At 41.6% G+C, this 26,715-nt stretch overlaps 3 protein-coding genes across 6 annotated transcripts; 1 reads left to right on the top strand and 2 right to left on the bottom strand.

Annotated features, from left to right (window-relative positions):
- Window positions 1-1,004: 1,004 nt before the first annotated feature.
- cables2a (Cdk5 and Abl enzyme substrate 2a) lies at window positions 1,005-9,384 on the top strand (the record flags this gene model as incomplete). Of its 2 annotated transcripts, XM_084553493.1 has the most annotated exons (9): window positions 1,005-1,558; window positions 1,944-2,036; window positions 4,886-4,963; window positions 5,119-5,218; window positions 5,294-5,462; window positions 5,551-5,648; window positions 6,243-6,349; window positions 6,503-6,707; window positions 7,940-9,384. In XM_084553493.1, the coding sequence occupies 9 exons, from the start codon at window positions 1,005-1,007 to the stop codon at window positions 8,078-8,080; spliced, it is 1,545 nt and encodes a 514-aa protein (XP_084409619.1). In that variant the 3' UTR covers window positions 8,081-9,384. The 2 variants fall into 2 exon arrangements, with proteins under 2 accessions (XP_084409619.1, XP_084409620.1); XM_084553494.1 differs by lacking the exon at window positions 4,886-4,963.
- A 186-nt stretch (window positions 9,385-9,570) lies between these two features.
- Window positions 9,571-16,920, bottom strand: LOC311494440 (proteasomal ubiquitin receptor ADRM1-like). The gene is made up of 10 exons (XM_084553499.1): window positions 16,889-16,920; window positions 15,128-15,355; window positions 14,928-15,044; window positions 14,634-14,757; window positions 14,463-14,549; window positions 14,259-14,361; window positions 12,832-13,073; window positions 11,535-11,692; window positions 11,159-11,261; window positions 9,571-9,895 (listed from the first exon to the last, which is right to left on the bottom strand). Exons 2-10 carry the CDS (start codon window positions 15,335-15,337, stop codon window positions 9,792-9,794), a joined length of 1,248 nt encoding a protein of 415 aa, XP_084409625.1. The 5' UTR covers window positions 15,338-15,355; window positions 16,889-16,920; the 3' UTR covers window positions 9,571-9,791.
- Window positions 16,921-17,585: 665 nt separating this feature from the next.
- On the bottom strand, window positions 17,586-26,472 carry LOC311494438 (oxysterol-binding protein-related protein 2-like). Of its 3 annotated transcripts, XM_084553496.1 has the most exons (14): window positions 26,281-26,472; window positions 25,829-25,974; window positions 25,596-25,704; window positions 25,272-25,347; window positions 24,332-24,466; window positions 23,908-24,005; window positions 23,644-23,826; window positions 23,011-23,118; window positions 22,838-22,927; window positions 22,629-22,755; window positions 22,063-22,182; window positions 20,723-20,846; window positions 20,494-20,584; window positions 17,586-19,727 (listed from the first exon to the last, which is right to left on the bottom strand). In XM_084553496.1, the coding sequence occupies exons 2-14, from the start codon at window positions 25,863-25,865 to the stop codon at window positions 19,625-19,627; spliced, it is 1,401 nt and encodes a 466-aa protein (XP_084409622.1). In that variant the 5' UTR covers window positions 25,866-25,974; window positions 26,281-26,472; the 3' UTR covers window positions 17,586-19,624. The 3 variants fall into 3 exon arrangements, with proteins under 3 accessions (XP_084409622.1, XP_084409621.1, XP_084409623.1); XM_084553495.1 differs by having other exon boundaries at window positions 25,829-26,472; XM_084553497.1 differs by lacking the exon at window positions 25,596-25,704 and having other exon boundaries at window positions 25,829-26,471.
- Window positions 26,473-26,715: the final 243 nt, after the last annotated feature.

Genomic DNA, 26,715 nt, shown 5'->3' with positions numbered 1-26,715 from the left:
TTGTAATTAAATTACCAAATTAATTCTGCATATTATTGCCAAAAAGATAGCACAGAAAGACTTTTTTTTTTTTTTTTTAACATATACTCAGATACATCGATCAGCCACAACATTAAAACTACTGACAGAAGAAGTAAATAACTTTGACCATCTTGTGATAGTTCAATGTTGGGAAACCTTTGGACCTGGCATTCATTCATGTGGATGTTACTTAGACATGTAACACCCACCTAGACCAGACCAGGCACCCCCACCCCATAGCAATGACACTCCTTGATGGCAGCAGCCATCCCCAGCAGGATGCAGCCTGACACAAGCACACACACGAAAAAGGGATTAGGAACAACTCAGAAAACATGAAAAACAGCACAAGGTGTTGACCTGGCCTCCAAATTTCCTTGATCCCAAACTGATCAAGTATCTGTGGGATGATCCACAGAGGCCCCTCCTCTCAACCCATAGGACCCAAAGACCCCACTAACAACATTCTGTTGCCAGACAAAACAGGACACCCTCAGAAGGTCCATGTCCATTCTCTGATGAGCCAGAACTGTTTTGGAGGCACAAGGGAGACCTACACAATACTAGGAAGGTGGTCATAATGTTATGCCTGATCGGTATAAATTCATAAGAAATTTGTTTAGAAAAAACTGTAAATTGGGTCATAAAAAGAGGTGACAAGCAACTTAATAATTTAATATTAACGTTAATAAATCAGTTATATACTGTAAAAGCGTTATAATGTAGTTGTCAACTCCAATATATCGCCTTTACAGTTGGTATTATTGAATATTTCCTTTGTTACTATTTCTCCACCCACTACAACGCTACAGCCAATCACCGACGAGCAACAAGGCCATCGTTGCTAGCTATCCAATCAGCAACGAGGACCTATAAGGTTTCGGTTACAAAATTACCCTCTCAGCCAATCAGAGAGGCGGGGCTACAACGCCGCTACCGGTTACTCGTTGCCTCCGCTTTCAACAGCCACATTTCAAATTAGAATGGCGACTGCTCTCTGCGGTCTGCAGTCCACCGGCACCACCAGTAAATCAACCAAGACTCACCGAGAGCAGCGGAGGAAAGCGAAGGACTCCCGGCGAAGACAGGCGGCTCTGTTGTTTCTCAACAACATCTCTCTCGACGGACGGCCTCAGTTCCCGGTTAGTGATAAAAATGCCGACCAAAAAGCCACCGAGGAGCCCCCATTCAGGGACGGAGATGGCAGCACAGCGGCCGTGCCTCTACCGGCGGACAGTCAAGGACCAGTCGCCCAGGTGACAGACCCCGCTCCGTCCGGTAATGGCTCGTCCTCCAGCTTCCCAGGGGTGGTCAGTCCTGCCCGACCTTCTTTGGTAATGTCTCCGGGACCTGCCGGGGCAAGTGTTGTGGGAGCCAACGAGGTATTTTTGGAGGGTGGCAGCGCGGCCGAGACGCTAACCCCGGACACCCCTCTGTCTCCGGTCCCCACCGCACACCAGCCCTGCTCTCGTGTCAGGTCAACGCCCGCCGTACTCAGCCCGGTCCCTGCCGGTAATCCTCTGGATTCACGACAGAGGTGAGCCTGTTAGTAGCCGGTGTCTCACCATACAGCACAGGGGGCCTTTAAACGGGGACACCGACTTCCGTATGAATGACAACAGCAGCTATGATCAGAGGAAGTCACTTTCATTTTCATGTGTTCCGGCATTTTCTCTAATACAACATAGCTACAGTATGATGTGAGAAATTCATTCTAGCCTTCACTTGAAGCCGGTGTCTAAGGTGTTTTATGGTAAAAAAAATACTTGATATCTTAAATAAGGAAGGCTGAATTTGACCTCCTGTGTCAGCCTCAGCTCAGGACCTGTGAGATTTATTACAGAGGAAGCTGTATCATGTGAAAGGTCTTTGTTTGGTTGACATTATGAAAGCATTACTTCACAAATGGTCTTTCTGCTCAGGCTGAGGAACGTGTCTGGTTCTCCTGGACCCAAGGTGCCAAAGAAAGTCCACTTCATCAAGAGTATGAGACAGTATGATACCAGAGGATGTAGGTGAGTCTGCAAATACATTTCCATACATCTACATACAGAGTATAGTAGAGGAATGTATGGAAAAAAGGAGTTTTGTTTTGGACTCTGAAACAGGCCATCCCTTGTTATAGTCCTCCTGTGAGTATTGTAATAAGCTGCTTAAGGCATAAAGGCTGTAGAGGAATAACAGGGGGTACAGCTGCCGACTGCCGATTGCTACAGTGAATTTAATCACACTTGGAGGCTTAGCAAAAGCCAAAAGAGGTGCAGGAATGAAATCTAACACCCCATTGCACCACGAGTAGGGTAACCCCCATAGCAAGAGGCAAGGCCTCAAATACCACACCACTGGCACTCTATCAAGCTGGACACCACAAGAGTGTGGTATAAGTATTTGTTAGGATTTTATTACATGAAACACAAACACGTCACATACTCTTGAATATTTTATTGCCCATGTTTCATTTCTCTTTCACTTTGCCAACATCCACTCCATATCCATTTCCACATACATATGTGTGCTTATGTGTCATGAGTTTCCTGTGGGTGTGTGCAGACCAATGATGTAGCAATCCTAAATGGTCCAACAGGTTTGGATTTCTGTCTCTGTGTCAAGGCACGTCACACGTTATATCCTGAGCGGAAGGGAAGTTGCCTTGGTTATGTAACTTAAGGTAATTAACACTAGTAGATTGTCAGCATTGTAAGAGATTTGATGTCTCTCCCTCAAGGTCTGGCCTGGGTGTTTACAGCCGAGTGTCCCTGGCAGAGACTGCTCGCTGTAGGTTATCGATGTTTCGTGAGGAGCTGAAACCTCCGGCTGTTTTTTTGTTTTTGTTTTTTTGTATTCACTGGTTGTGGTGCTGTTGAGTAGACTGTGATCGGTCAGTTTGTCCACATTCCTGTCAGCACTGTAGAGTTGTAGTGAATGTGTACAGTGTTTATTGGCTGTGTGTTCATGGTTTTTGCTAGTCCAACTAGATGCTGTTTCTTGTGCGTTACCAATACATTTGAGTCAAACAGTTTTTATTAAAAAATATATTTTAAAAAAACACAGTCCAGACTCTAGTCAGCAACATTAAAACATTGTCTGATGTACAGAGACGCTACTAATTGCTAATTAACAGCTGCTAATCAACAGCAAATTTTGCTAAACATTTGTCTCCTCTCTCAATTAGTTCCCATTAATCCAGAATTACATTTTTTATTTTCCTTCCTATGTATCATATTTTCATTCCAATTACACTTTTCATATTTGGCTTGTGTTTAATAAAACAAGCACTGATGTTGTTTCGGCCTACCTGGGTTACATGACAAATCACTGATTGCAACCCGTTGAGATTCTGTTTTTATAAAGATCTCTTTAACATTAAAAATATTTAGTTTGATGCGCAGTTAAGATTTGTATCAAATGAAAACTGAAGGTGCTAATCTAGGTAGCTAGAAAGATATTAAAGTGTTATTTTAATATCTTAATAGAAGTGTTTAATATACACTGCTTGGCCGAAAGAAGATTTGCCACTAAAAATATTTTGTAGGACCACCTTTAGCTTTGGTTACAGCATGCATTCGCTGTGGCATTGTTTCAATAGGCTTCTGTAATGTCACAAGATTTATTTCCATCCATTTTTCACTCTGTGGTGGCCAATCCACGTGTGAAAATCTTTCACAATTTGAGCCCGATGAATTCTGGCATTGCCATCTTGGACTATGCCGATGCCATCAGGGATTGATGTAATAACCTGGTCATTCAGTATACTCAGGTAGTCAGCTGACCTCATTCTTTGGACACATAATGTTTCTGAACCTAGACCTGAGCAACTGCAGCAACCCCAGATCATAGCACTGCCCCCACAGGCTTGTACACTAGGCATGAGGCATGATGGGTGCATCACTTCATCTGCCCCTCTTCTTACCCTGATTTCAGGATTTTTTTCCTACCACTCGAAGACGATGGTTCCCCACTATCCTTCCAGTTTTTAATAATGCGTTGGACAGTTCTTAACCCAATTTTAGTAGTTTCTTCAATCTCCTTAGAAGTTTTCTCTGCTTGATGCATGCCACTGATTTGACCCTTCTCAAACAAACTTTTCCATGACACGTGATGTGTCTTTCAACATGGTTGTTTAAGAAATGAGAAGCTACTCATTACATCAGTTGGGGTTAAATAACTTGTTGCCAGCTGAAAGATAATCGCCCATGCAGTAATTATCCAATACGAGGCTTGTACCTATTTGCTTAGTTAAATCCAGGTGGTGACTTTGGCCAGGCGGTGTATATTTCAGTGTAACCCAGATGACACATAGAAAAAGAGGATGTTCTTTCTCGCGTTTTTTGATCCATGTGGTTCAAATGCTTTCAGCTTTATGTGCCTGGGTTTAGAAAAAGCTCTTTATATTTGCATCATGAGCATAGTTCTGTAACTAACACATGTTTTTATTGATTAATCTGCTAATGTGAATGTAAGAAAACATCCAATGGGATGCCTTCAAGTGTCTTATTTTATCTAACAAACTAAACAGTGTATTAACTGGAGACATTTAAGATCACTGAAGACAGAGTCAAATATTAAGTGCTCAACACCACTTTCTGTTTGATGAATAAATAGTGATCCAGATCTGAAAAGTACCTCTGTGACTTGAATGTAACAGTAATACACGAGTAGCTCAGATGTGCCTCCTCCTGCTGTGAGCTTCAGATTGTTGTAGGTGGCTGTGTAGCTTTGGTAGTGATCTGCATAGAAATGGCTTCATCAATGCAGCTGATGAATGGCCTGCCTACACCAGCCGCTGAGTAGCAGTGACTGTAGTCGTTGCCTGTAGACTGACACACCATCTGTTTTGTCTGCCTGTACTTGCTGTGTCCTGCAGGATCATGCTGATTTGTGCCAAGCGGTCGCTATATGCTGCTTTCTCAGTGCTGCCCTATGGAGAGAGTGCTCATCTCAGGTACAAAGAAAGGCACCGTCCCAAGCAGAGATCACCCACCCCTCCTCGCTTTTATGTTTCCATCATCCTCTGTGTGATCCATGTCATTCTCAGCAAAGGGCAGTGTGTTTGCGGCATGTGCTGTAAATCACATAAGTGTGTCTCTTTATGAACAGTGATCCCAAGCTGGAGGTTCAGAGACAAAGACTGTCCTCCGTGGTGGCTGTTGACCTGCTTCCCTCCCTGGAAGGTGTGGAGCTGGGCGCCTATGGCAAGGTGAATGTCTGATACGTAGAAATACATAGAAGTCCAGCAACGGTGCTGTCACTGACATTCATTCTTCCTCCCCAGACCGTGTCCTACGCTCAGTTCCTTTATCCGACCAATGCCTTGGTGAGACAGAAGGGCGGCGGCGCAACGGAGAACTGCACAGCTCACACCCCTCAGTCGCGTTTCCGTGGCAACGGGCAGAAGAACTTTACCCCTGCTCGTCTGAACAGCAGCGTGGCACAGGACCCATGTATGACTCCAGTCTGAGCTCCCTGACACACCCTGGCACACTCCTGACCGTAGATGTCATTGTTTACTTTGCTCTGTCTGTGTTTCAGGCACAGAGGAGGTGGCAGAGTACGACCCCAACCTGCTCAGCGACCCTCAGTGGCCCTGTGGGAGGCACAAGAGGGTTCTTATATTTGCATCATACGTGGTGGGCAGGGCTTTTATTTTCATTATTTCTTAATCATCATCTCATCAACACATATAAGTGAAGATTTTAGCAAAAGAATAGGTGAATAAACCCTTTTTTTTCTAGATTGATGCTGAGATATGTTTGTAGAATTGATTATTACACACCGCTGGGAATGACAGAAAAAATATAGCAATACATAATTCTGTTCCACGCTGTTTGATTACATTTAATTCTGTCAGGTATTAAAAATGTGAAAAATAGTTACTGATCTGTATGTATAGACTTGTATACTTGTGTATAGATCTTCGATCACCAGGTTTTTGTAAATGTCATGGTTACTTGTGTCACCATTGTTTCAGAGTCAGATCATTTGACTAGTAAATTGTTCTCACAGAGCAGCTGTGACTCAACCTCCAGCCATGTTAGAGAGTAAAATACATCCATTATGCCTTGTTTACAAGATTTTTATTGCTTCTCACTAGATTGCGTCACAAGACTATAACCTCTATCATGAGTGTGTGTGTGAAACGAGCATTTAACAGACACTCTGCTCGTGAATTATGGCAGCAGTAATCTGTTCTGATCAGCTGCTTTGTCTTTCCATCCCTGCAGACGACTGTTATTGAGTATGTGAAACCGTCTGACCTGAAGAAAGACATGAATGAGACTTTCAAAGAGAAGTTCCCTCACATTAAGCTGACACTGAGCAAGATAAGAAGGTGTGGACATATTTAATTTCCCTTTGATTTCAGTCTGTCGTCTAAGAGCCTTTAAAAGGTTGAATCTTGGTTTTGAATCTGGTTCAAAGTTGACGCACAATGCACTCTTTCTTAGAAAACAGATCAGTTACTGTGTCTTCTCCCTTCCCTCAGCCTGAAGAGGGAGATGAGGGCCGTGAGTGAGGAGTGCGGCCTCCAGCCGGTCACCATAGCGATGGCTTTTGTTTACTTTGAGAAGCTGGTGCTGCAGGGACGTCTCAACAAGCAGAACAGGAAGCTGGTGGCGGCAGCGTGTGTGCTGCTGGCTGCAAAGATCAGCAGCGACCTGCGGAAGCCCGACGTCAAGCAGCTCATTGATGTGAGTAATGTTTCCACACACACACAGCATTAAAAAAAGAATATAAACAAAAACAGGGCAAGTTCATTTGTTACCTTCTAATGTTAAAAAGACAAGTGGACAAACCTGTAGCACATGTAATACTAGCTCTGTGTTGTTTATCCTGTCAACAGCGTATGTTCTATCAGACTGGAAACATGTCCTAAATAATGATATCTAACTAATGCTAAACATTTAATTTAAATATTTCCATTTAACACCAGTCTTTGTTTGTTCAGTTTACACACAAAGTGGAATAACTTTTTAAATTATTGAAGTCCTCATAATTGTAATCTTGGTTGGAGTGGTGCCACCTGTGGTTTCCGTAGTAACAGCAACTGCAGTTTAACATCTCAGGTCCCACAATTCGAGGGTATATAACACTCACTGAGCCCAAGAAGAACAGCTGGTGTTTCAGTTTGCAGTGCAGTGAATCAGATGCTAAAATTAAATGGCTTTAATAGCTTTTTTTGGTCTGCAGCAGCGACTTATCTGCTTAGTCAGCCAGCTCAGCGTGCTCTCCGTTTGCTTTGAAAACAAAATAAAAACTAAAAGGGACGACACAATATCACGAAAACAACTCCCACCACTTTTTATGCGTCACGCTTCACAGGATCAGGCCTGATGAGGGGTTGTTGTCACTCTGAAAGGCTGGAATATAATATAGATCTTTTATTTCTATGTTTACATTAATAAGACACATACTGTTGGTGTTGATCTGCTCATTGTGCTGTTCTATCAATAAGAGTTTAATGGTCAACAAGTTTAATGAATTAAAAAAACAACACAGAAGCACAGTTATAGGTTTTCTAAATAGATGTTTATGCATCACTCAGTAAAAACTCAGTAGGGTAGTATTTATTGCAGGTAGTATTTATTTTTGACAGACCGCACCTATACTGACACACCTGTAGCTTAAGGAAGCAGGTCAGCAGCTGTAGTCCACACAGCAACCTCTGTTAAGAAATATGAGAAGGTCTCAAATTATCTAATAAAAGTAAATTCATTTATTTATTTTGAGGTCCATGCCTACAAAGATCATAATTACTGCTGACAAAATCCACATTTTTATTGGCTACATTGCAACGCCGGGACACAGAACCCACACTTTTAATATTTCATAGTTCATCGTCATCTGCTTCTTCTTTTAGTTTTTAGTCTCAAACCACTTCGTCCCTTTAAACTCTTCTGTTATTCTCCCTGTGGGCGAGCAGAAGCTGGAGGAGCGTTTTCGTATAAACAGACGGGAGCTGATTCCTCTGGAGTTCGCAGTGCTGGTTGCCTTGGAGATGGGACTTTACCTCCCGGAGAGCAAGGTCATGCCGCACTACCGCAGACTGGTGCAGCAGGGTTAGTGGACGTGGTGGCATTTGACACCAGCAAGCATGTGTGTCTGTGTGTGTGTGTGAGAAGAATTCATTCAAACCAGAGTAAGCGTGATGGGTCAACCAGCCTATAAGCCGTGGTGTTTAAAAGGAATAATTCTGGTACTTCTGGTATTTATTTTCACTGTAAATCACAGATAACTGGTTTACACTCGATGGTATGTGTCGAATGTCTTCATGTATGTGACGTTCAGGTGTTGATCCAGTCATGAGCTCTATGTTAGAGATGTTCAATGAGCACGTTGATTGTGCTTCTATTTTGGTTTCTCGTTTATATTCATTTTTTTTAAAATGAATATTCTTGACGTCTATTTAAATGAAACGTACGCTGTGATGTCTGTGTTTGTGAAAAAAGTCCTCACCTGCACCTTTCTCATTACTTTACAGTCCGTGTGTATTTATTTATTTTTACTGACGAAAAAAACATATTGTGGAGTTTTTGTAAATGACTTTTAAACCCACTGTGACACTGAAGCATTTTTTTGCCATTAGACTGAAACATGATACTGTAGACTGTGGGCGGAAAGCATCTTTAGTGAAGGACGTGGCCTTTAATTTGTTCCTTTGATATTTTATACTGTTTGTATCACAGTTGTTAAGATTTATCTCCGATAGTGACATTAGTTCAGACTCTTGGCAGCTTTGGGAGTTTATTGTCGAACGAACAACAAAGCAAAAACAAAAACAAGACCATGGGGTCATATTATTTATAGTAAATGTGTTTTTTTGTTGTTATTCTATGTCATTATCCAGGGACACATTTTGCACTGGACTAGTTGCTAGTTGTCATCTTTCAGTTCTCAGGAATTTTTTCTTTTCATTTTTTAAATAGCTCATAAAATCAAACCCAAAGAAGTCGTCACTGAAATCACCTGTGCTCTATTGCAAGTCAGTCGAAGATAATTGATTGTGTGGCTTTTTCTGTGACTCATGGCTACATGAATCGATGTAAAAGTTGTTTCTGCGAGTACTAGACAGATAGGTGTACATGTGTGGGGGGAAAAAGTGCCTGAAACCTCAGTGGCAGAGAAATGGTTAACAATCATAATAAGTAATTACTTAGCATTGACATTTCTCCATCTCACTGTGGTCTATCTTTAAACGTTTTCATCTTGGGAGTATAATCACATTTCTTTGTAGACGTGATGGTGATTCAGTTTATCCTGTGCGTCTACCGTGGTGAAAAATGTGTTAAAAATATACATGCAGTAACAGACCAAATAATACGTCTGTTACTGCAGGAAATGTACGGTGGGTGTCTAACTGGTAAATGTCCGTCGTGTGTTAAAACTGTATTGTAAAATGAATGATTTTGAAATATATTTTAAGACGGTGAAAAGTGAAGAGCTTGTTTGTTTTCCTCTGTGCGTATGCAATGTTTTTTTTTCACTCACGGTACTAAATAAAAACTAAAGTAATTGTTCACAGATCAGCACAACTGCTGAGAAAGGTGAAAAATTAACACAACAGATAAGTGTGTTTGTATGACTTTACTGTTCCCTTGTGTTCAGACAAGATGGGCTACAAGCTGACATGCAGGTACAGGACATGTTCAGTTAAATCACTAGATATTAATTCACACAGATTCTGCTAGTTACCATAATCTTAATCCTTAATCAAAACAGCAGAGGTAGCTAAATAAATACATTAAATAATATTAGTTGGTATCTTAAAAGGTAACTTAGTCCAAACTCATGTCTTCATCATCATCTTTCTTGTCTTTGGAGTCCCCGTCCTGGTCTGACTTTGTCTCCGTCTCCATGGCTTTGGCAAAAGCCTCGACATCTGTGAAGAAACATGTCCAGAAATTAGAGCTGCAGCTACAGGCCATTTTAACTGACGGTGTCATTTACAGTAGTTTATTGATCATCCTTTAAAACCTGTAAAATATTCTGGAAGATCAAAAAGTACCAGAATTAAATTTCTGCAGTGTACAACTATATAAATGAGAGAAAAGCAGCAGCTACTGTATCTTTTTTTGTCATTGATTGATCAACTAATCACTACATCTCTATCAGAAGAAAACAAATACTAGAGTTTTTCTTGTTACAAAATCACAGCTGTACTTCTCTCCTTGTATGTAATGACAACTTTGGAAACTTAATTCAAACTTCATTCTGTCATCCCGTTTTATGCTTTTTTGAGGTTTTATAAAACTTTGTATTTCAAAGTTAAACCTATTATCGGCAAACTGACCTCTACTAGCACTGTTGAGCTGCTTATCTACAAGCCCACTGTTGTTTGCCTCGTGCACATGCGTGAGGACGTTACACACAGCTCTGCAAACAGACCTTTCTCTCCAAAGACATTCTGACTTACCACAATAACAGAGAAAACACAGGCTGCATTACACTTTGAGAAGTTTGTGCAATTGATTCACGTTCAGATTCAAGTTTAACTGTTTTAAAGGATGCTAAATAAAATGCCCATATGAGTCAGAACAGACTGCCCTGATTAGAAAGGAATCGGATTAAGAGAGCTGGTGCAAACCATTGATAATCTGTTCAGTAGGAAAATATTCGCGCCATATAACCATGTATATAAACACTTGATCCAGTCATTTCTCTCTGCATGCTATAAATAATTCATCACGTTTGCCTCAAGAGGCGTAAACCTTAGGTGACGAGTTTCGAGGGGAGACAGAAACGTGGAGAAAGAAAAACAAGTGTTTGAAAAGATGAACGGAGTAGGAATCGATAAGGGGAAGGCTGGAAGAAGAAAACTGCCAGCAAACGATTTTTTATTTGAAATAAGTGCCTTCTTTGGAAATGTTTTGTAAGAAAAGATATGTATTCAATGTTTGTTTGCCCTCACATCGGGAGTTAATGAGAAAATATTCTGTTTGGAGGTTAAATCAATACCTTACATTTCATATAACCAAGTGCTTTATTTGCAAATTGCCCACAAATGACAGATAAGGGATATGAAGTAAAAATAAAGTATTTCCCTTTGGGCCCAGGTGAACAAGAGGTACAATTCATTACAATCAGAATATGCTTTGTAAAAATAAAAGATAGTTTTTCTGCTTGATGTGAGCCACATACTGACCTCCTTTGTTGGCTGCATCGACAGCCTCTGCAGGCAAACCAAACTGGTTCATTAGAGGCCCCAACTGTCCGGACGCTAGAGCGCTGCTGAACATGCTCATAGCCTGAAGAGGAACAAGCACAAATACCACAACAAGACATTAAATACCAACAAAAGAGCCTCACACTCGACCTTAATCTGTTTCTGCCTCGAAGGACAAAAAATGTGAAGTTTAGTGCCAAGCTGGAAAATAAACCCAGGAGCAATTTGTGTGTTTATCAGATGTGTTGCACAAGCAAGGGTATGTGGTTTTCACTTTGAACTGAGGCACATGTGTTTCTAGAGCTAAAAAGAAAACCATCGGTTGTTTTCAAGACCATGTTGCAAAACAGTCTACCTGCTGAAACTGAGGAGAGCTGAGCGTGTTGTGGAGCTCCTCTGAGCTCTGAGGCAGAGACTCTCCAGAGGGCAGATAGGGCATCAACCTCTGCTGCACCTCAGGGTTGGCCAGGATGGGAGCCATGATCTCCGGTGTCAGGACGCTGGCGAGGTCCACTGCAGGTAAGAAACACCACACACATGTTCTCCAGATTTTAAAACCAACCAGTTACAAAATACCTTCTATAACAAATACTATGAGGCTGTATCATGGACAGGAAGTACATCCCTCTAGATGATAATGTGTTTGTCAACATCTGAGCAAAAAGCTACTTTGCAGCCACTGGTGCATTCAATTGCAGCAGGATATCCTGGTGCTGAAGTTGTGGAAGAAAGTTCTGTCCACACACAAACACACAAACTTTATTTTCATCATCAACCAGTCTCCCATTTATTAATTCATTCATCCTTTTAAATATAAAACGTAAGAAAAAAAACTGCTGATTTCTTGTTTTATGGAACCATTCTTGAAAGCAACCTCACAGTAGATATATAATTTACACCTCCACTCTTCAAGTCCTATTTTACCACTGATGGACCTGCTTTTATTAGGCTACTTTCACTGTTTTTTTTTTGTTTTTTTTTTGTAATAATTGCATTCATTCAGATTCGAGTATTTATAATTTCAGCTAAAGACCCAGATGTTTTGTTAGGAAAAGGTGTTTAGGGGCTAAATGCTGCACTGTGTCCTCTTAACTCCATTCACTGAACACAGCTCCCTGCTGTGGTCAAATAAGAAGACAGGCTGACATTTTCTACAAAGCTCCATAGAGGTGAGAAGAACTTTGAATTTCTATTTTAGTCACTGTCACATACAAGCAAGTTGTGAACAGTGGCAAGTTTTCAGCCGCTAAAACCTCAGCTGATGCACTTTTTCCGCACCTCTTCGGCCCTTTTTTCTTGCCCTGTTTTACCTTCATTCTCGTTCGACTCCTTCAGCAGTATCTAGTTTCGAATCTGTTGTCATGGTGATAAGGATAAACAGTGTCTCTGAAGCAGGAAGCAAAGTTAAGATGAAAAAAAAAGATTAAATCCAAACTGTAACAGACATTATTTCAGGGGGTTCCTGCTTCTGCATCTTAATTTATTATGTTAAACTGTATCACAGACGCTGCTTGATGAAATTTCTCTAATTAGGCCTAATTGTACCTAACTGTATGTTCCCTTCTGTGAATTTTAAAGTTTTCATGCTGTCTCATCTGTGAGAACAGGTTTCGGTCCGCTTGAAGCTACGTTCTCTACAGTCGACTCCTCACCTCCCTGGCTGCTGGCAGGTACGTTCATGGTGGCCAGGATGCTCTGCAGGTCTCTCAGCTGGATGGGCTGTGTGGGGTTGGCCGCCCCTGCTGCCACAGAGGACACAGCAGGGGTGGAGGGGGTGGTGGCTGTCGGGGAGGCAGCTGAGGTGGCAGAGGGAGTGATGGGAGTGGTGGGCACCTGGGTGGAGCCGAGCCGGCTGGCAGTAGATGTAGAGGTCGGGGTGACGGCCGTGGATGGACTGAGAGGAGAAATAAAACGCCATAATTCAGTCTCTTAAAGATCACCTAATGGACAGCAGTCCAGCAGGAGGCGCTGTTATCCTAGCCTGGTCGTTACCATCCTACGTTTCCGCCCGAAATTTGATTTCGGTCTGGCACGTTAGTCTGGCCCAGTGTAATAGGAATCTGTCTCCGTAATGGGCGGATGCTTATTTTGAGGTTTAAAATCATTGGAGTTCCCTTAACCAATCAGCAACATTTGGTAATGACGTATATTGTGCGCCGGAGTTCAGGCTCTTACGCTTACCACTTCCGCTTCCAGTTAAATAAATCAAACTTTTCCCAAAGCCAGTTGGAAGGAGACCTACGACGTCCTTGCCATTTGTAAAATTGACAAGACAAGCCTCTTGTTCTGGTTTTAATTCCGTGATGCTCTCGAGAGTTGAGACAACTTCGCGGATGGCTTCTAGCGTCTCTTCCTCCGTCGCCATTGTTGCTATGCTGTTGAACTACAAGCTTCGCTGGACTACAAGCAACTCGGCATGCGAGTTCCGCGTCATCACTCAACTGTTCGCTGATTGGCGCGGTTACACGCGAACCGCGGAAGTGCAATTTGGCCAGACTCCGTGCCAGACCGAAATCAAATTTCGGGCGGAAACGTAGGATGGTAACGACCAGGCTACTGTTATCCAGCATCAACCTAGAAACTGACAATTAGCTTTGAAATTAGCTTAATGCAGCTATGTCAATTCCTGCATATACGCTGGCCAATAAATGATAAATGGCAGTAAAGCAACGCCAACGACACATTTAAAACAATTTGGAACAGTGGAGGTTTCTGATACTTTGTCTGCGATCAATCTGATCTGTTGGCCGTTCTTAAAAGAGGGACAGTTATCACAAATGTTTGTGTTTCTATTTATATATGAAATACATTAATATCAGTTCTGCCTCCAAAATCTCTAACTGAAAAATACTCTACACATCATCTAATAATATAAATAATCATCAGTTGAAACCCTCCTGTTGGAAATTTCAGCTCTAAACATGTATTACCAGAAAGGTTGATAGTGAAGAATTAGCCTTTAAAATCTCTCATTGCTTCAGCTGGCAAACCTTCTGTCTCAAATACATCTTGGCAATGTCTTGTCTTCTATGTTTGACAGTTTTCCAGCAGTAATGAAAATAATACGCCTAAAAGGCACCTTGTGGAGGAGTTGCTGGCTGCAGGAACGCTGCTGCTGCTGCTGCTGCTGCTGCTGCCCAGAAGGTTGGCCAAACCTGGACCAGCCAGCGCCCCGAGACCACCTGACATTCAGAGACACAGACACAGAGACAAGACGTTTGTCTTTAAAGGTCTTTATACTGTTGGCTGCACAGCCTGTGGACTCTGTTAAGAAGGTACGTACCGATGCCTCCCAGTCCGGTTGGTCCGATGAGCTGCATGAGCTGGTTGTGGCTCATGTTACCCAGAAGGCTCTGCAGACCGCCCTCCCCTTGACATGCAAACATAGAGACGTTTCAGCTTGGTGCCTGTGACGGAGTTTGAATATGATAAGTAGGAAGTGAGCGTCTGTTACCTCCCAGTGCAGACAGATCATGTCCTCCACTGCCACCGCTGCCGAGAGCGCCCGGCATGGGTGGGTTGTTCAGATACTCGTTCACTTTACGGCAGTACTCCTCGTCCTTCTCGGTCTTCGGCTCCTGAGATCAGAAAAACAAAACTGAGAAACGTTTCATCTAACACCGTTTCCGTGCTTGCTATTTAATTAAATAAATACATTTTATTTAATTAGTTAACATAACATTTTCTTTCTGCACTGATCACTTTCACCTTGATTGAAGGTAAAACAATGCATGGAGCAGCTGCATACCTGCATCCAGAAGAAAAGTCTTTTGGACCCTGCTTTAAACTTCAGCACATAAACCCGTCCGGTGGTGCACTGGTTCACCCGTTTGAACTCACAGTCATCAGGGAAGATGATCAGGTCCTACGTGAATGGGACATAAATATAGTTAGAGTAATAGTAAAAAGTCAAACACAAGTCAGAAACGTCCAGACAGCGTCACCTACGTCATCCACATTCCCAGTGGTCCGATCCTTCCAGCAGAAGTGGATGAGGGAGTCGTCAGTCTGCTGGATGTAGACCTGACCTTTACGCTTGTCTGGGGTCACCGTGCTGCCCTTCATGGTCATCTTACCAGCCCGAAACTCCACCAGGTACTTGCTGGAGGAGCCACGGGAGCCAGATACCATGCTAGGGAACAATGCTCCAGACGCCATGATGAGGAGGTTGGACTGCTGCAAGGGCAGAGACGAGGGAGGCTTCAGATTGTTACAGGCAGTTTACTGACTTTAAGCATACAAGATAACTTTACAAGATTAGAAAAATACATCAGTTGATATACAACAGACTTGTTCTTGCTAACATATTTCTTAGGAAAGTGTGTGATATCATGTCCTCAAACTTCTAATATCTGTGTTTAAGTCTGACATCCATACAATACAATCCATACTAAATTTAGCATCACAATCATGACTAAAAATACTGTCTATGTCCAGACTGTTCCATCATAGACAGAGGGATAAATTATAACATCTGATTGTTGTGGTTAATAATTACAGTCATGTGCTATATTTTCTTTTTTAACACATCCAAACATTTTTTTTTTTTATCCTGCCAAGTCTCTTTGACTTGTCATTTCATTAGGTACACTGGTGAAAATGAATTCATTCTAATATAACAGTCTTGCACTAAATCTTAGCTTCATGAAGGTTCTGGTGTTCAGTGTTTGTCTAAATGAACTGAGAGAGCTGTTGGTTCAATTGTGTTTTAATTTTAGAGGCTGTATGTAGTACTATTGCCAACACATGTCTGCTATTTTGACAACCTCAGTTCAGTGAGTGGGCTGGGCTAAATAACAGAAACACTTCAATCCAGTTTAACAGAGCCACAAACTACATCCTCCAAAATGATCATCCAGTTGAAATATGACATTTCTAACACTGCTTAAACATAAACTGAACATTATAACAGCCAGGAAGACAGTTTAACTGTACCACAAACTGGCAAGTGTGTGTTTAACAGTGGGACATAAATATATGAGACTCTTTAATCCTGCTTAAATAAAACGTATTAAAAGAAAACCTGAAGGCATCAGACACACATATAGTATAAGAAATGCAACTATATAGATTTTAAACTTAATTTCTCCCAGTCAAAAATAAACAAGGTCATTAAATGGCTTATTTCTACACATTTGAGGACATGTTTTGGTGAAATATTACAGGAATATTTGAGGATTAATTCTATTTTTTTAATCAGCTAATTTCTGCAGCGCCACAATATACTGTTTTTATTCTCACCCATGAACACATGATCTCTGAATGAATAACTGAGGACAATGAAGGCAGCTTTTATGTAACTACTCTTTGTGTATTCATTTATGTACATTTTGTGTACCTGCTCGTCTGTTTAATATACACGCATCGTTTTGTCACAACCTTTAAGGGACAGTAAAGCTTTCCTGACTTGACATGACAATAGAAAAAAATCCAACAGAGCCCATGATTTAGAGGGACATCTGAATCGGACAATATAAACTGGACTCGGACTGGTCCCAGTGCTCCCATAATAACAGAAACTGGAGCAGACTCCGGCCACAGACGCATCTCGGATGACTGTGCATCCTGCAGCTAGCATCTTGTTTTCAGCTCGGTGCGGTCACGACTAAGCCGCGGCTTCACGTCTCAGACACACGGACTAAACATGCACCTGCCGCGCGTGTCAAAAACTCTAACCGTGTTTAAAAAACATAAGATGTTTATACTCACATTTCTCTCTGAATTGTCGTGCGGCCGCAGAACGGTCCAAGTCGGTGACGATTACTGTGATTGGCCGAGCGTTGCCGGTGCTTCGCTCTGATTGGTCGAACCGTGCGTCAATAAGGCGGGCTTTAAACGCGCTAAGCAAGTTCGGTAGAGAGATCACGGTACCCTGTTCTATGTACATGTATGGCAGTGTGTGTAGCCGCACTGTGGGCTCCTCCAGACGGATAGTCCATGTTTAACTCACCGCTGGTTTCTCCTGCGTGGCCGCGACAGTCGGTTTTCATCTCAGTTGTCGTTTCTTTAATAGTGGAGACATATGTCGCCACGGCCTGTAGTGTGGAGTTTACTTTATAATCTTTGCGAACAAACTTTCCCATTGGAGGTGTGTGTCCCGGTGACTCTGTACATGTTTAGGTATTTTAGTTAAAATACACGATTGAACTAAATTTAGACAGAGATTTCTTTATTATAACCTGTGAAACGTTTAGTCTAAATATATAAAATTTTCTATTTTACATAATTGTTCTCATTAATCTAGCTAAACAATTAGCAAAAAGCTCTAGTTACCTTTGATGATCATAATTATTAATAGTGAGATTAACCCACATGCTGCCATAAATACACACTGTGCTAAATCTGCAGAGGAAAACAGTCGACTATTTATTTAAATGTATAACCAGTAAGGAAGTCAGCATGTTGTTTTTATGGGTTTCAATGACTTGGATGAAAAAGGGCAAAGAAGACATAATAATTCAAAATAATTCATGAAGGAATGTTTGCTTTGGTTCTTTTTCACTTTCCCTTAAATCCCCTGCAAACACTTGGGTTGATTTTGTGTCGATCAGTTTGGCAAACCAGGACACACGCTGAAAGAACCATGAGACAAAATGACAGGCTGACAATTTTGTAGTCCATAATTTATTTCTTAAATATGCTTTGTGTGCATATGTTTGTGTGTGTCTGACAGTATGAAGAGGGGGACAAGATATCAACAAACATACAATGTAAACATTTTCAAATGGAGGCTCGACAAAGAGAGAGGAGGGTTAAAGAGAACAGAAGGACTATGAGGTTGTACCTGCAGCTCTGAGCGGCTGCAAGCGTCACAAAGTGCTTTGAATTCAGAGTGAAGATAAGAGCTGGGGGAAGACATGATGAACATTTCACTGTACATTTATGTGCATAGGACTGTGGTGTTCAAAATGTGCAGTTTTACGCAAAGTTAGTGCTTGGAAAAGAAAAAGAAACTACACTGTCCAACAACCGCAGCGCTGTATGTAAGTGTTACACTACGAGCACAAATGACATTCATTGGCTGCAGCCTCTGTGGTGTCTGAAGCACACACTGGCTACTAGCTGCAGAGGAGTTTAGTGTTTTATTTTTCACATTTCAGGAGGGCAGACTGTGAAGATCAGTTTGCATAGGTCAATGAAGCCTGGAGCGGCCTGTCTTATTTATTGTGCATGAAATCACAGCTCAGACTGATGGAATAGTGTCTCTTCATTATTGTGCATGCGTGTAGACAAAAGGCTATCAGGGGTCAATATGACACAGTTTTCTCCTTAGGTTTTCTAACTGCGTAAGTGTACCTCCCCTGGGAGACACAGTCAATGTGCAGTTAAACATCCAAGAATCCACTAGAAATGAACCATCTGGAAACAAGATGTTCTTTAAACCCACTGAACTTGACAGAAATCATCACTTTTTTATGTTGTTGTTTTTTTGCCGGCATTTAACTACTCTAATGACAGCGGTCTGTACATCCACAGCTACAGTGCAACAAAAAACTGCTATTGTGATTAATTCAGCAAACATGGAATGGAGCCAAAAAACATGTTTCAGGTTGTAGCTTAAAGCCACAACATAATACTTCCTGTTTAGTGGCCCAGAAGGTCTTAACAGAAGAAAGACGAGATAATCTGAGATTTGTCTTTTTATGTTATGTTACAGAAGTAAGGCTTGGAGTTTCTCCTAATCATTATTTTTATCCGTTCAGTACAGATGATTAGTGCCTTAACAACGGTTTCACAGTGCGTAGTGGTTGAGGGGGCTATGGAGACAGACTGTCTGTATCCCTTTAGTTTAAAGTTTAAATGAATTAAATTCAGTGCAGAAAATGGTTTTTATGGCTTTAACTTGTGTAATCAATCATCTTGGTGACCATGCATGCACCAGGAATCATACACCTCATCTATGTTACAGCGGACAAAGATATAATGTACCAACAACAGCTGTTTACTGTGGCAGTAAACGCAGTTAGAAGCAGCTTTCCATTTCTACTGTAAGTCTCTATTCACAGAAACACTTGTGACACTTAAGGGAGGTTTAGTGCTAACTAAAATAAACATCTAGGTTCCAAATATAAAAGTAGCAGATGTGTTTAAATAACCCCCGATACCTGAATGTATCCTGACAGAAGTGTGTGGGTCGCCTACAGTTTATGTTACCTGAACTAAAACTGAGATCCTTTGTGTCCTGCAGCAGCAGCTTCACCACTCCAGGGATCAGACTGGTGGCGTGTAACAGACATGTTTGGGGCGTATAAAGATAAAGGTGTCAACATTTACAGTAAGTAAACTCTAAAAATTCCTATTATTATTATTACTACACTTCTCTGCATTCACAGTCAGTTGCAGATAATCAGTTGTCACTGATTCTAACAAAGACACAGTACCAGTGAGTGTCTGGCCATAACAAAGTCACAAAACAGAGGATCTTTACACTGAGCACGTCCTGTGTCAATAAATGTTGGGACAGTTTGTGTAGTTCCTGTCAAAGTATCCCCCTGTGTACAGCCAATCCTCGGCTCCTGTATGAGGGTTCGTTCCCAGCTTAAACCACCTGAAGAGACGTGAAACAGACATGATTTTAGTCACAGCGTTACCAGAAATATGGAACAGTAGTCAGTGTTTGCCAGCGTTGCGCTGTCAGTGAGTGTCTGTGGTCCTTTTCTTTGCAGTGTGTCCAGCAGCATTGGCACAAGTCAGAACCTTGTTGGTGGCTGTTCAGTCAGTTTAGCATTTAACAAGTCAGTCAGAGGGATCACTGTGATTGGCTGATCAGTTTAGCGAACCCATAAAGGAGAGGAGAAACTGAAGTGACGAAAGTAAACAAAACAGCCAAAGGGGCTCTCTTTGTTTTTAATCTACATCTCATCTGAGCATTCAATGACATGATCATCTAGTATAACATTAACTGCAGACCAACTGATCTGCATGATTCAGGTGTTCAGGTGTGGTGTGTTCAAGTGCATTTTTTTGATGTCGGTTTGGTGTGTCTGTACCTTGTATGATTGGAGGATTTTTTCTGAAACTGTGTGTGAAGGTGTTTTTGCCGTGTTGATTACCAGACTGTTTGTTGACTCTACATGTTTAACTTCAAGCGTTTGTGGTCTTTAATCTCATGGTTTGACATTCTGACTTTGGAAGCATTACAAGGTTTGATTTGATAAAAGTAATAATGTTGCCATTGTGACTTTTACGTCAGCAGGTTCTCCAACATAAGACCATTAAACTAAACCGCCATCACAGTTGTTATAACGAGATTTATATCTAAATGGAAGATCTAGAAAATAGAAAAGTTTGTACAAAGCCTCATAAAGACTTGCCTGGTTGACCACTCCTCCTCGTCCTTGGAGCGCTCCCTGCGTGCAGCCCTCTGTTTATCCTCTAAACGCTCTTTCTCTGTACTTGCTGACTCTATAAAAACACAAAAATGAATGAAAAAGTCTTTAGAGGATCATATGAAGGTCCTGGTAATAAAAAAGCACATATGTACAGTTTTACTCGGCATGTATAAATGTTGTTTCTTTGTGTTTAGTGTGAGGCTGTAGTTACCTATGTCTCCATTTTCCATGGCTCTGATGTCGGGCCTCAGCCGGCAGTCTGTTGGCGGCAGCAGTCTCTCCATGCCGGGCTCCAGCTCGTTTAGTGTCATGGCAAAGCTGGTGAAGTTATACATCTACAAAAAGAAGAGACGTGACAAAATGAAGGTGAAAAGACATTTGGTTCTGCTGCTCACATAGCTTCTAATAAAATATTCAAGAGCAGCAGCATCATCTCTGTGCAGAGATGCTGAACATGTTGTGATTTAAATAGGAGCCATTTGTTTGCTTGAAGAGTAGCTGCAGAGAAGATTGAATCACATCTGAAGATTTAAATGTCATTTTTCAAGGCTATGTGCACAACAAAACAAAAATCCTTTCATGTCTACTGAACTGTGCTGGAGGCAGAAATCTCAGAGACAGATAACTTTAAAATGAGCAAATAAAACCAAAACCATCTGCACGGCTAGATATCACTGTAGCTGAGTGAGAACGTGTATTTGATTATGGAGCATCAACAAACAGATCGAACTTAAAAATCTAACGAAATAGAAAGATGGCAGACTACGTGTGTGACCTGGGTTGTCTTATCTTTGTGAGATCTAGTCTGAGTGAAGACATTTTAGCTGGTGCTCACTTGCTGATATACCTTCAAAGAGCTGTTTGAGGGTTTGCTTTCTGGTGGGCGGGTTTTCTCACTGCAAAATATTACAAAGTCACAGCGAGCCGTTGCAACAGAGTCGCCATTTTGTTTACCACTTCCCTGTAAGATCACATGAGGTGGTGCATTCAGTGATCTGACACGATAATCTCAGTAACACCCTGTAGTGTGTGTTGTGCTGTTATGTCTCAAATCCTGCAGGTTTGAGATTAGAGAAGTGAATATCTGTGTCTGAGTCTTCTTCCGTATGTGATTCAATATGATTTGAAAATTTGTTCAGATTTTAAAACTCCAGTAGTCGGAGCACAACTTCTGGTTGAAGGCTAAAGCAGCTTAAATAAAGACCACTGAATGACATTTATCGACAGATGCCTCAGCTGAGCTACCAGTCAATGTGTGCTGGTTTATAGATTAACTATCATCTAGCACCTGTTTCTAGTTTTCATGCTAAGCTAACAAGTTGTACCTCCACATTGAACTCATATATAAGAATAGAGCCAGTCCCGGAGTTTGTTGCTGGGATCCACCAATGTTAGCTCATCCTATGCTGAATACTATCTGGTCAGTACACTATGTTAACTACTTCTCCTCCATCAAAATACAAACTTCATGACAGTAGTTGATCCTTGCCATGTTTTCTTTTCAGGTAACATAACCAGCTTTCATCCAAAGCAGCTGCGTGAGACACTGACCTGTGCCGAGTGAGCGGGCCGAGGCGTTATCCTCCACAGTAAGGCACTTCCTGGTATCACAGTCACAGTCTCTTGAACTTCTGGCACCTCGTCTGCCTCTTCGGCTTCACAGCCATGATCCTACACACAGATGCAGGGACGCATTCAGGTAAATGAAACATGGACTAACTGTGTTGAGCCTACGGTACGAACAGTTCGGGTGCAAACAGGTCGTTCACAGAACTACAGTTGCCACAAATTCAACATGTCTCTCAAGCAACAATGCACGTCATTGCAAGGCATTATGGATTAGTGCTGGCAATGATCTAATCATACACTACACTTCGAACATAACTCGAACTAGACAACAGCAGTAGCACACTACAGATATCAAATACACTTTTTACCTTACCTTCTACTAATGCCACTGCATGGTATTGTGAAAGGAAAAGATACCGTTTGAGAAAACAGTTTCACAGTGATGAGCAAAAGTCACATACAAAACACGTTAAAGACAAACGCGAGCGCAAACTCTTAAGCGGCATTTCACCTCAAGCAGATTTCAGAATCTCGTTGTGCTTTCTCACCGGTTTCAGCTTTTTTGTGTCGCCCCCGCTCTTCTTCTCCGACTTCTTGTGTGTGTCGTAAACCTTGGGGTCCACGCTGTACATGCACTCCGTCCACTTCCCATAAATCACTCGCCGCTTCTTCTTACTGATTCAACAACACCACACTCCAATCAGAGAAAAGGAACCACAATGTCTTATCGACAGCGCTGTTGTGGTCAAGCTCTTACCTTTTGTCCTGGATGTGACCTTCTACTTTGTGCAGCTCTTTTCCAAACATCCCACACGGTTTGAAGTTCAACACACACTTCTCTCCAGTGCTGGTTAATTGAAAGCAAAAAGAAATGTGTCACCAATGACCACTCATCCAAAAATCATAAACATCTTTAATGCGATATTCTACCTGTGGTTGACTATCTCCACGGTTCCATATTGTTCAATCCAGAGTTTTCCCAAGATGATGTTATGCACACAGCACATTGGATTTGTCCAAGTGTAAACTTCTTTATGTCTGTAGCAAAATCAGAACAACATGCACAGATTGTTATCACACTCACATCTGAGATAAATATGAAGGAACAACTTGTTAACTTAGTATTTAGACTGGGAACTGCAGAAAACTGAGAAAATATTTGTATATTTGAACATTGATAAAATGAAGATGAGAAACTAGAAGAGCCTTCTGCATGCCATTTGGACTTCGTTGTTTTGTTTACTTTTCATCAGTTTCTCTTCTCAGGGACTAGTTTGCTAAATTGAACAGCCAATCAGAGTGATCTCTCCACTGTCCATTCAACAAACTGAGCTATGGTACTGTCAAACGTCCAACTAGTGGCAATGCTGCAGGACACGCTGCCAAAACTAGGGTCACTATGACTATGTTTATCAACTACCCAACAGCAGCAAACAGTTGACCGTCGCCTTGTTTAAGGTAGCCTTTACCATTTCCAAACTTTAGGCTAAGCTAAGCAGCCTCACACTGAATAAAAATGACAACTGTTCAACAGCAGAGCGAGCGGAAAACACAAATACTCACTTTAGTAATTCCAGCGTCATGGTGCCTTTGGGCTCCGCCTCCACACTTTTGCCCCAGAACTTAAGTTTTGGGTAGATGGAGCCATGAAACTCAAAGTCCTGCTTCAGAGACTCAGCGTGGAAGGCACTGATAGGAGGGTGGTGGCTCACCTGCTCCGAGATCAATCTGTATCCGTCGTCCTCTCTTTGAAAAGAAAAATCATTTCAATTGAAAAGAGTTTGATCATCGAGGCGTAACAGAGATTCTATCCGTCTTGTCCAATACCTTATGAGTTCATATGTCTCCCCCAGTAAAGGATTAAATGGCTTTCCAGTCCTTTCCCATTGAGATGCTACCGCCGAAACAGCAAACGCAGCAACAACCTACAACAGAGACATAAAGTGAATCAGAGGAGCGCTACAGGGACTGATGAAAAATAAATAGACAGACATTTTCTACAGTAAAAACTCCAAACAATCCTTTAATCCTGCTTTTCATTTGTGGGAGTAACATTTCTTTGCATTGTGTGAGAGGCAATAATAATGTTTTTTTGACTACTGAACAAAAAAAAAAGATTTATGTAGACTGATTCATGGGAATTTTTCCACTATTTCCAAACATTTTAAAGACCAAATAATGACTTAAACAGCATGAGATCAGTTTTATTAATTTCCAGGAGAAAAACATCACGTTGATGTGTCATCTCTACCTGCATGCGGTCTATAGAGTCAGATAAACTGCAGGCTCTGTGGATGAGGTGAGTGTGCTCCATGTACTCCGAGATTCTCTGGAGAAAGCTCAGTGGCTCATTAAACACGACAGGCATCGCTATTTTGGACAGCTCCTGTGACACCATAACAAAAGAATCAACTGAGTTAAGATGCATATGATGTAAATAACAAAAAACAACAAAGTGTTGTACCTAATTTAAAGAGTAGCAGATCACTATTGAACAAAAGACATCACTTGTGCAGCTCATGCATCATATCACTTAACTTTTAAGCATTACAAAAGCACTGCTTGGCTTTAATGCTCCCTCTATTCACATTTTCATCTTACTTATTCTGTTTTTTTTTTTTTTCAGATGGCTGCAAAAATCATTTTCAAAGACAAACATAGTGGCTGATCAAAGAGCAAAGCAATGACAGTAAATTATGTAAGGTGTTAAATAATTAAAAACTAAAAAACACCAGCCCATAGTCTAACTGCAGCTTGTTTGTACCTATAGACTCACTTGCCAAAACATTAGGTACACTAGTGAAAATGAATGTATTCTAATTTAACTTCATGAAGGTTATGGTATTCTTGATTTGTTTAAAATAAATAAATAATAAAAAGAGCTGCTGGTTCAACTGTGTTTTCATCGTGGAGGATATGATTTGTAGTACTGTTGAACTGAACAGTTTTGTTACGACACACGTTTCTAGACTAAATGACAGAAACAATTCTGTGTTCAATACAGTTTAACAGCACCACAAACTACATCCCCCTAAAATGATCATAATTACCAGCTTTCTGACGTTGTTTCAACATAAACTGAACATTATAACAGTCATGAAGGGGAATTTAGTGCTCTCGTGTACCTAATGAACTGGCAAGTTTGTAGATTTGTATTGTCAGACACGTGTTCAGAGGCGGGTAGTACTCACCATGCCGATGCATTTCTTCAGTATATTCCACACACTGAAGTTGTTTCTGGAGATCATCTCGGCTGGCAGCGTTTTCCTGGCAGACATTTGGATCAGACGAGATTAAAAGGATCTTGAGAAATCAGACGAAGGAGTAAACTGACTCGCTACAAACGCTCTGCAGAGGACAGCACAAAAATGTGGTTGCACTGGCTTCCTCAGCTAACACGTGTGAGTGCATGCATGACGAAACCTTCCAAACGTTTCTCACAGACACATGTGGAAACATGCATGCAGACATAGTACATCACATACATGCATACCACTCGTCTGCAGATTTCTCACCTGCGCTCCAGTACTCCATTCTCCTGTGAGGCGCTGCCCTCAGTCCCTTTGCTTTCAAACACCAGGGCATCTTTAAAACTGACCTCACAGGAATCATCTGACTCCAGCCCTAATGATACCCAGAGGATGGTGAAGAGGGAAAACACAGATTCACACACACTCATTCATTCATTCATTCAGGCAAAATGAGCAGGTTTATTGAATTTATATTAATATTCTTTAGCCTCTCTCACCTGTTTCAGCGTCGTAAAACTCCTCCTCGCTGTTCATACTGAGCACAGAAAGTAACTAAACGTTACTCAGAAGTCATGTTTCCATCATCGGCCTGTCCCTGCAGCCCAGTCGCCCTCCAAGCATCACAGACAGCCAAACACACCACCTGCAACACGAACAGCTCGTTAAACCAAGCAGAGCAGCTGCCTGGGGTCGTTAAAGCCAAACATTATCCAGTGCATACTATGACTAAAATAATATCGGCTTGCCAGCTCGCTGTCAGCCGCTCTGATCCTGAGAGAGCCTCAACTACCAGCTAGCGTCCCCACTAGCTAACTAGCCGTTAGCATCGCCGCTGCAGTGATTTAAAACGTCAGCCGGAGCAGAAATCACCCAAGGACATCTACACGGTCACTGTCGAACCTGCACAGTCACTGACACGGACACTTAAATACAGTTAAGTTAAATATACCTGGGAATTAAGGTCAAATGAATGCGCTGGAAACATAAACAATCGAAGAGTGTTGCACCTCTGAAGCTGGGCGGAAGTGGGCGGGAAGGACACTGTGATTGACAGCTGCGTCAGCCAATCAGGTCGCAGCCAGCAGCTGTCCAGAAATAGAAGGCAAAGAGCAGATCCAGCAACTATTAATGTTTTCAACACACATTCATTTATGTGACATTAAAACGGCAACACAAGAGTAGTACTTAGTATGTAACAATACACACCCACATTTTCACCTTAAAATAATGATCATAATTAGGTTCAAGTTAACTCCAAACATGGTGGTAATTAATTGGTTAAATAATTGAACATTTATGGCACAGGCTTTTAAGGGATTCTTGGGGGTAAACACTATTTAGATATAATTCTTCATTTTATTTGCCCCCTTTCACTGTGCAAATA

This window comes from Chelon labrosus (assembly GCF_963514085.1).
Source record: "Chelon labrosus genome assembly, chromosome: 10".
NCBI lineage: Eukaryota > Metazoa > Chordata > Actinopteri > Mugiliformes > Mugilidae > Chelon > Chelon labrosus.
The sequence above is the reverse complement of the archived record's forward strand: the minus strand, read 5'-3'. Positions and strand labels throughout refer to the sequence as shown.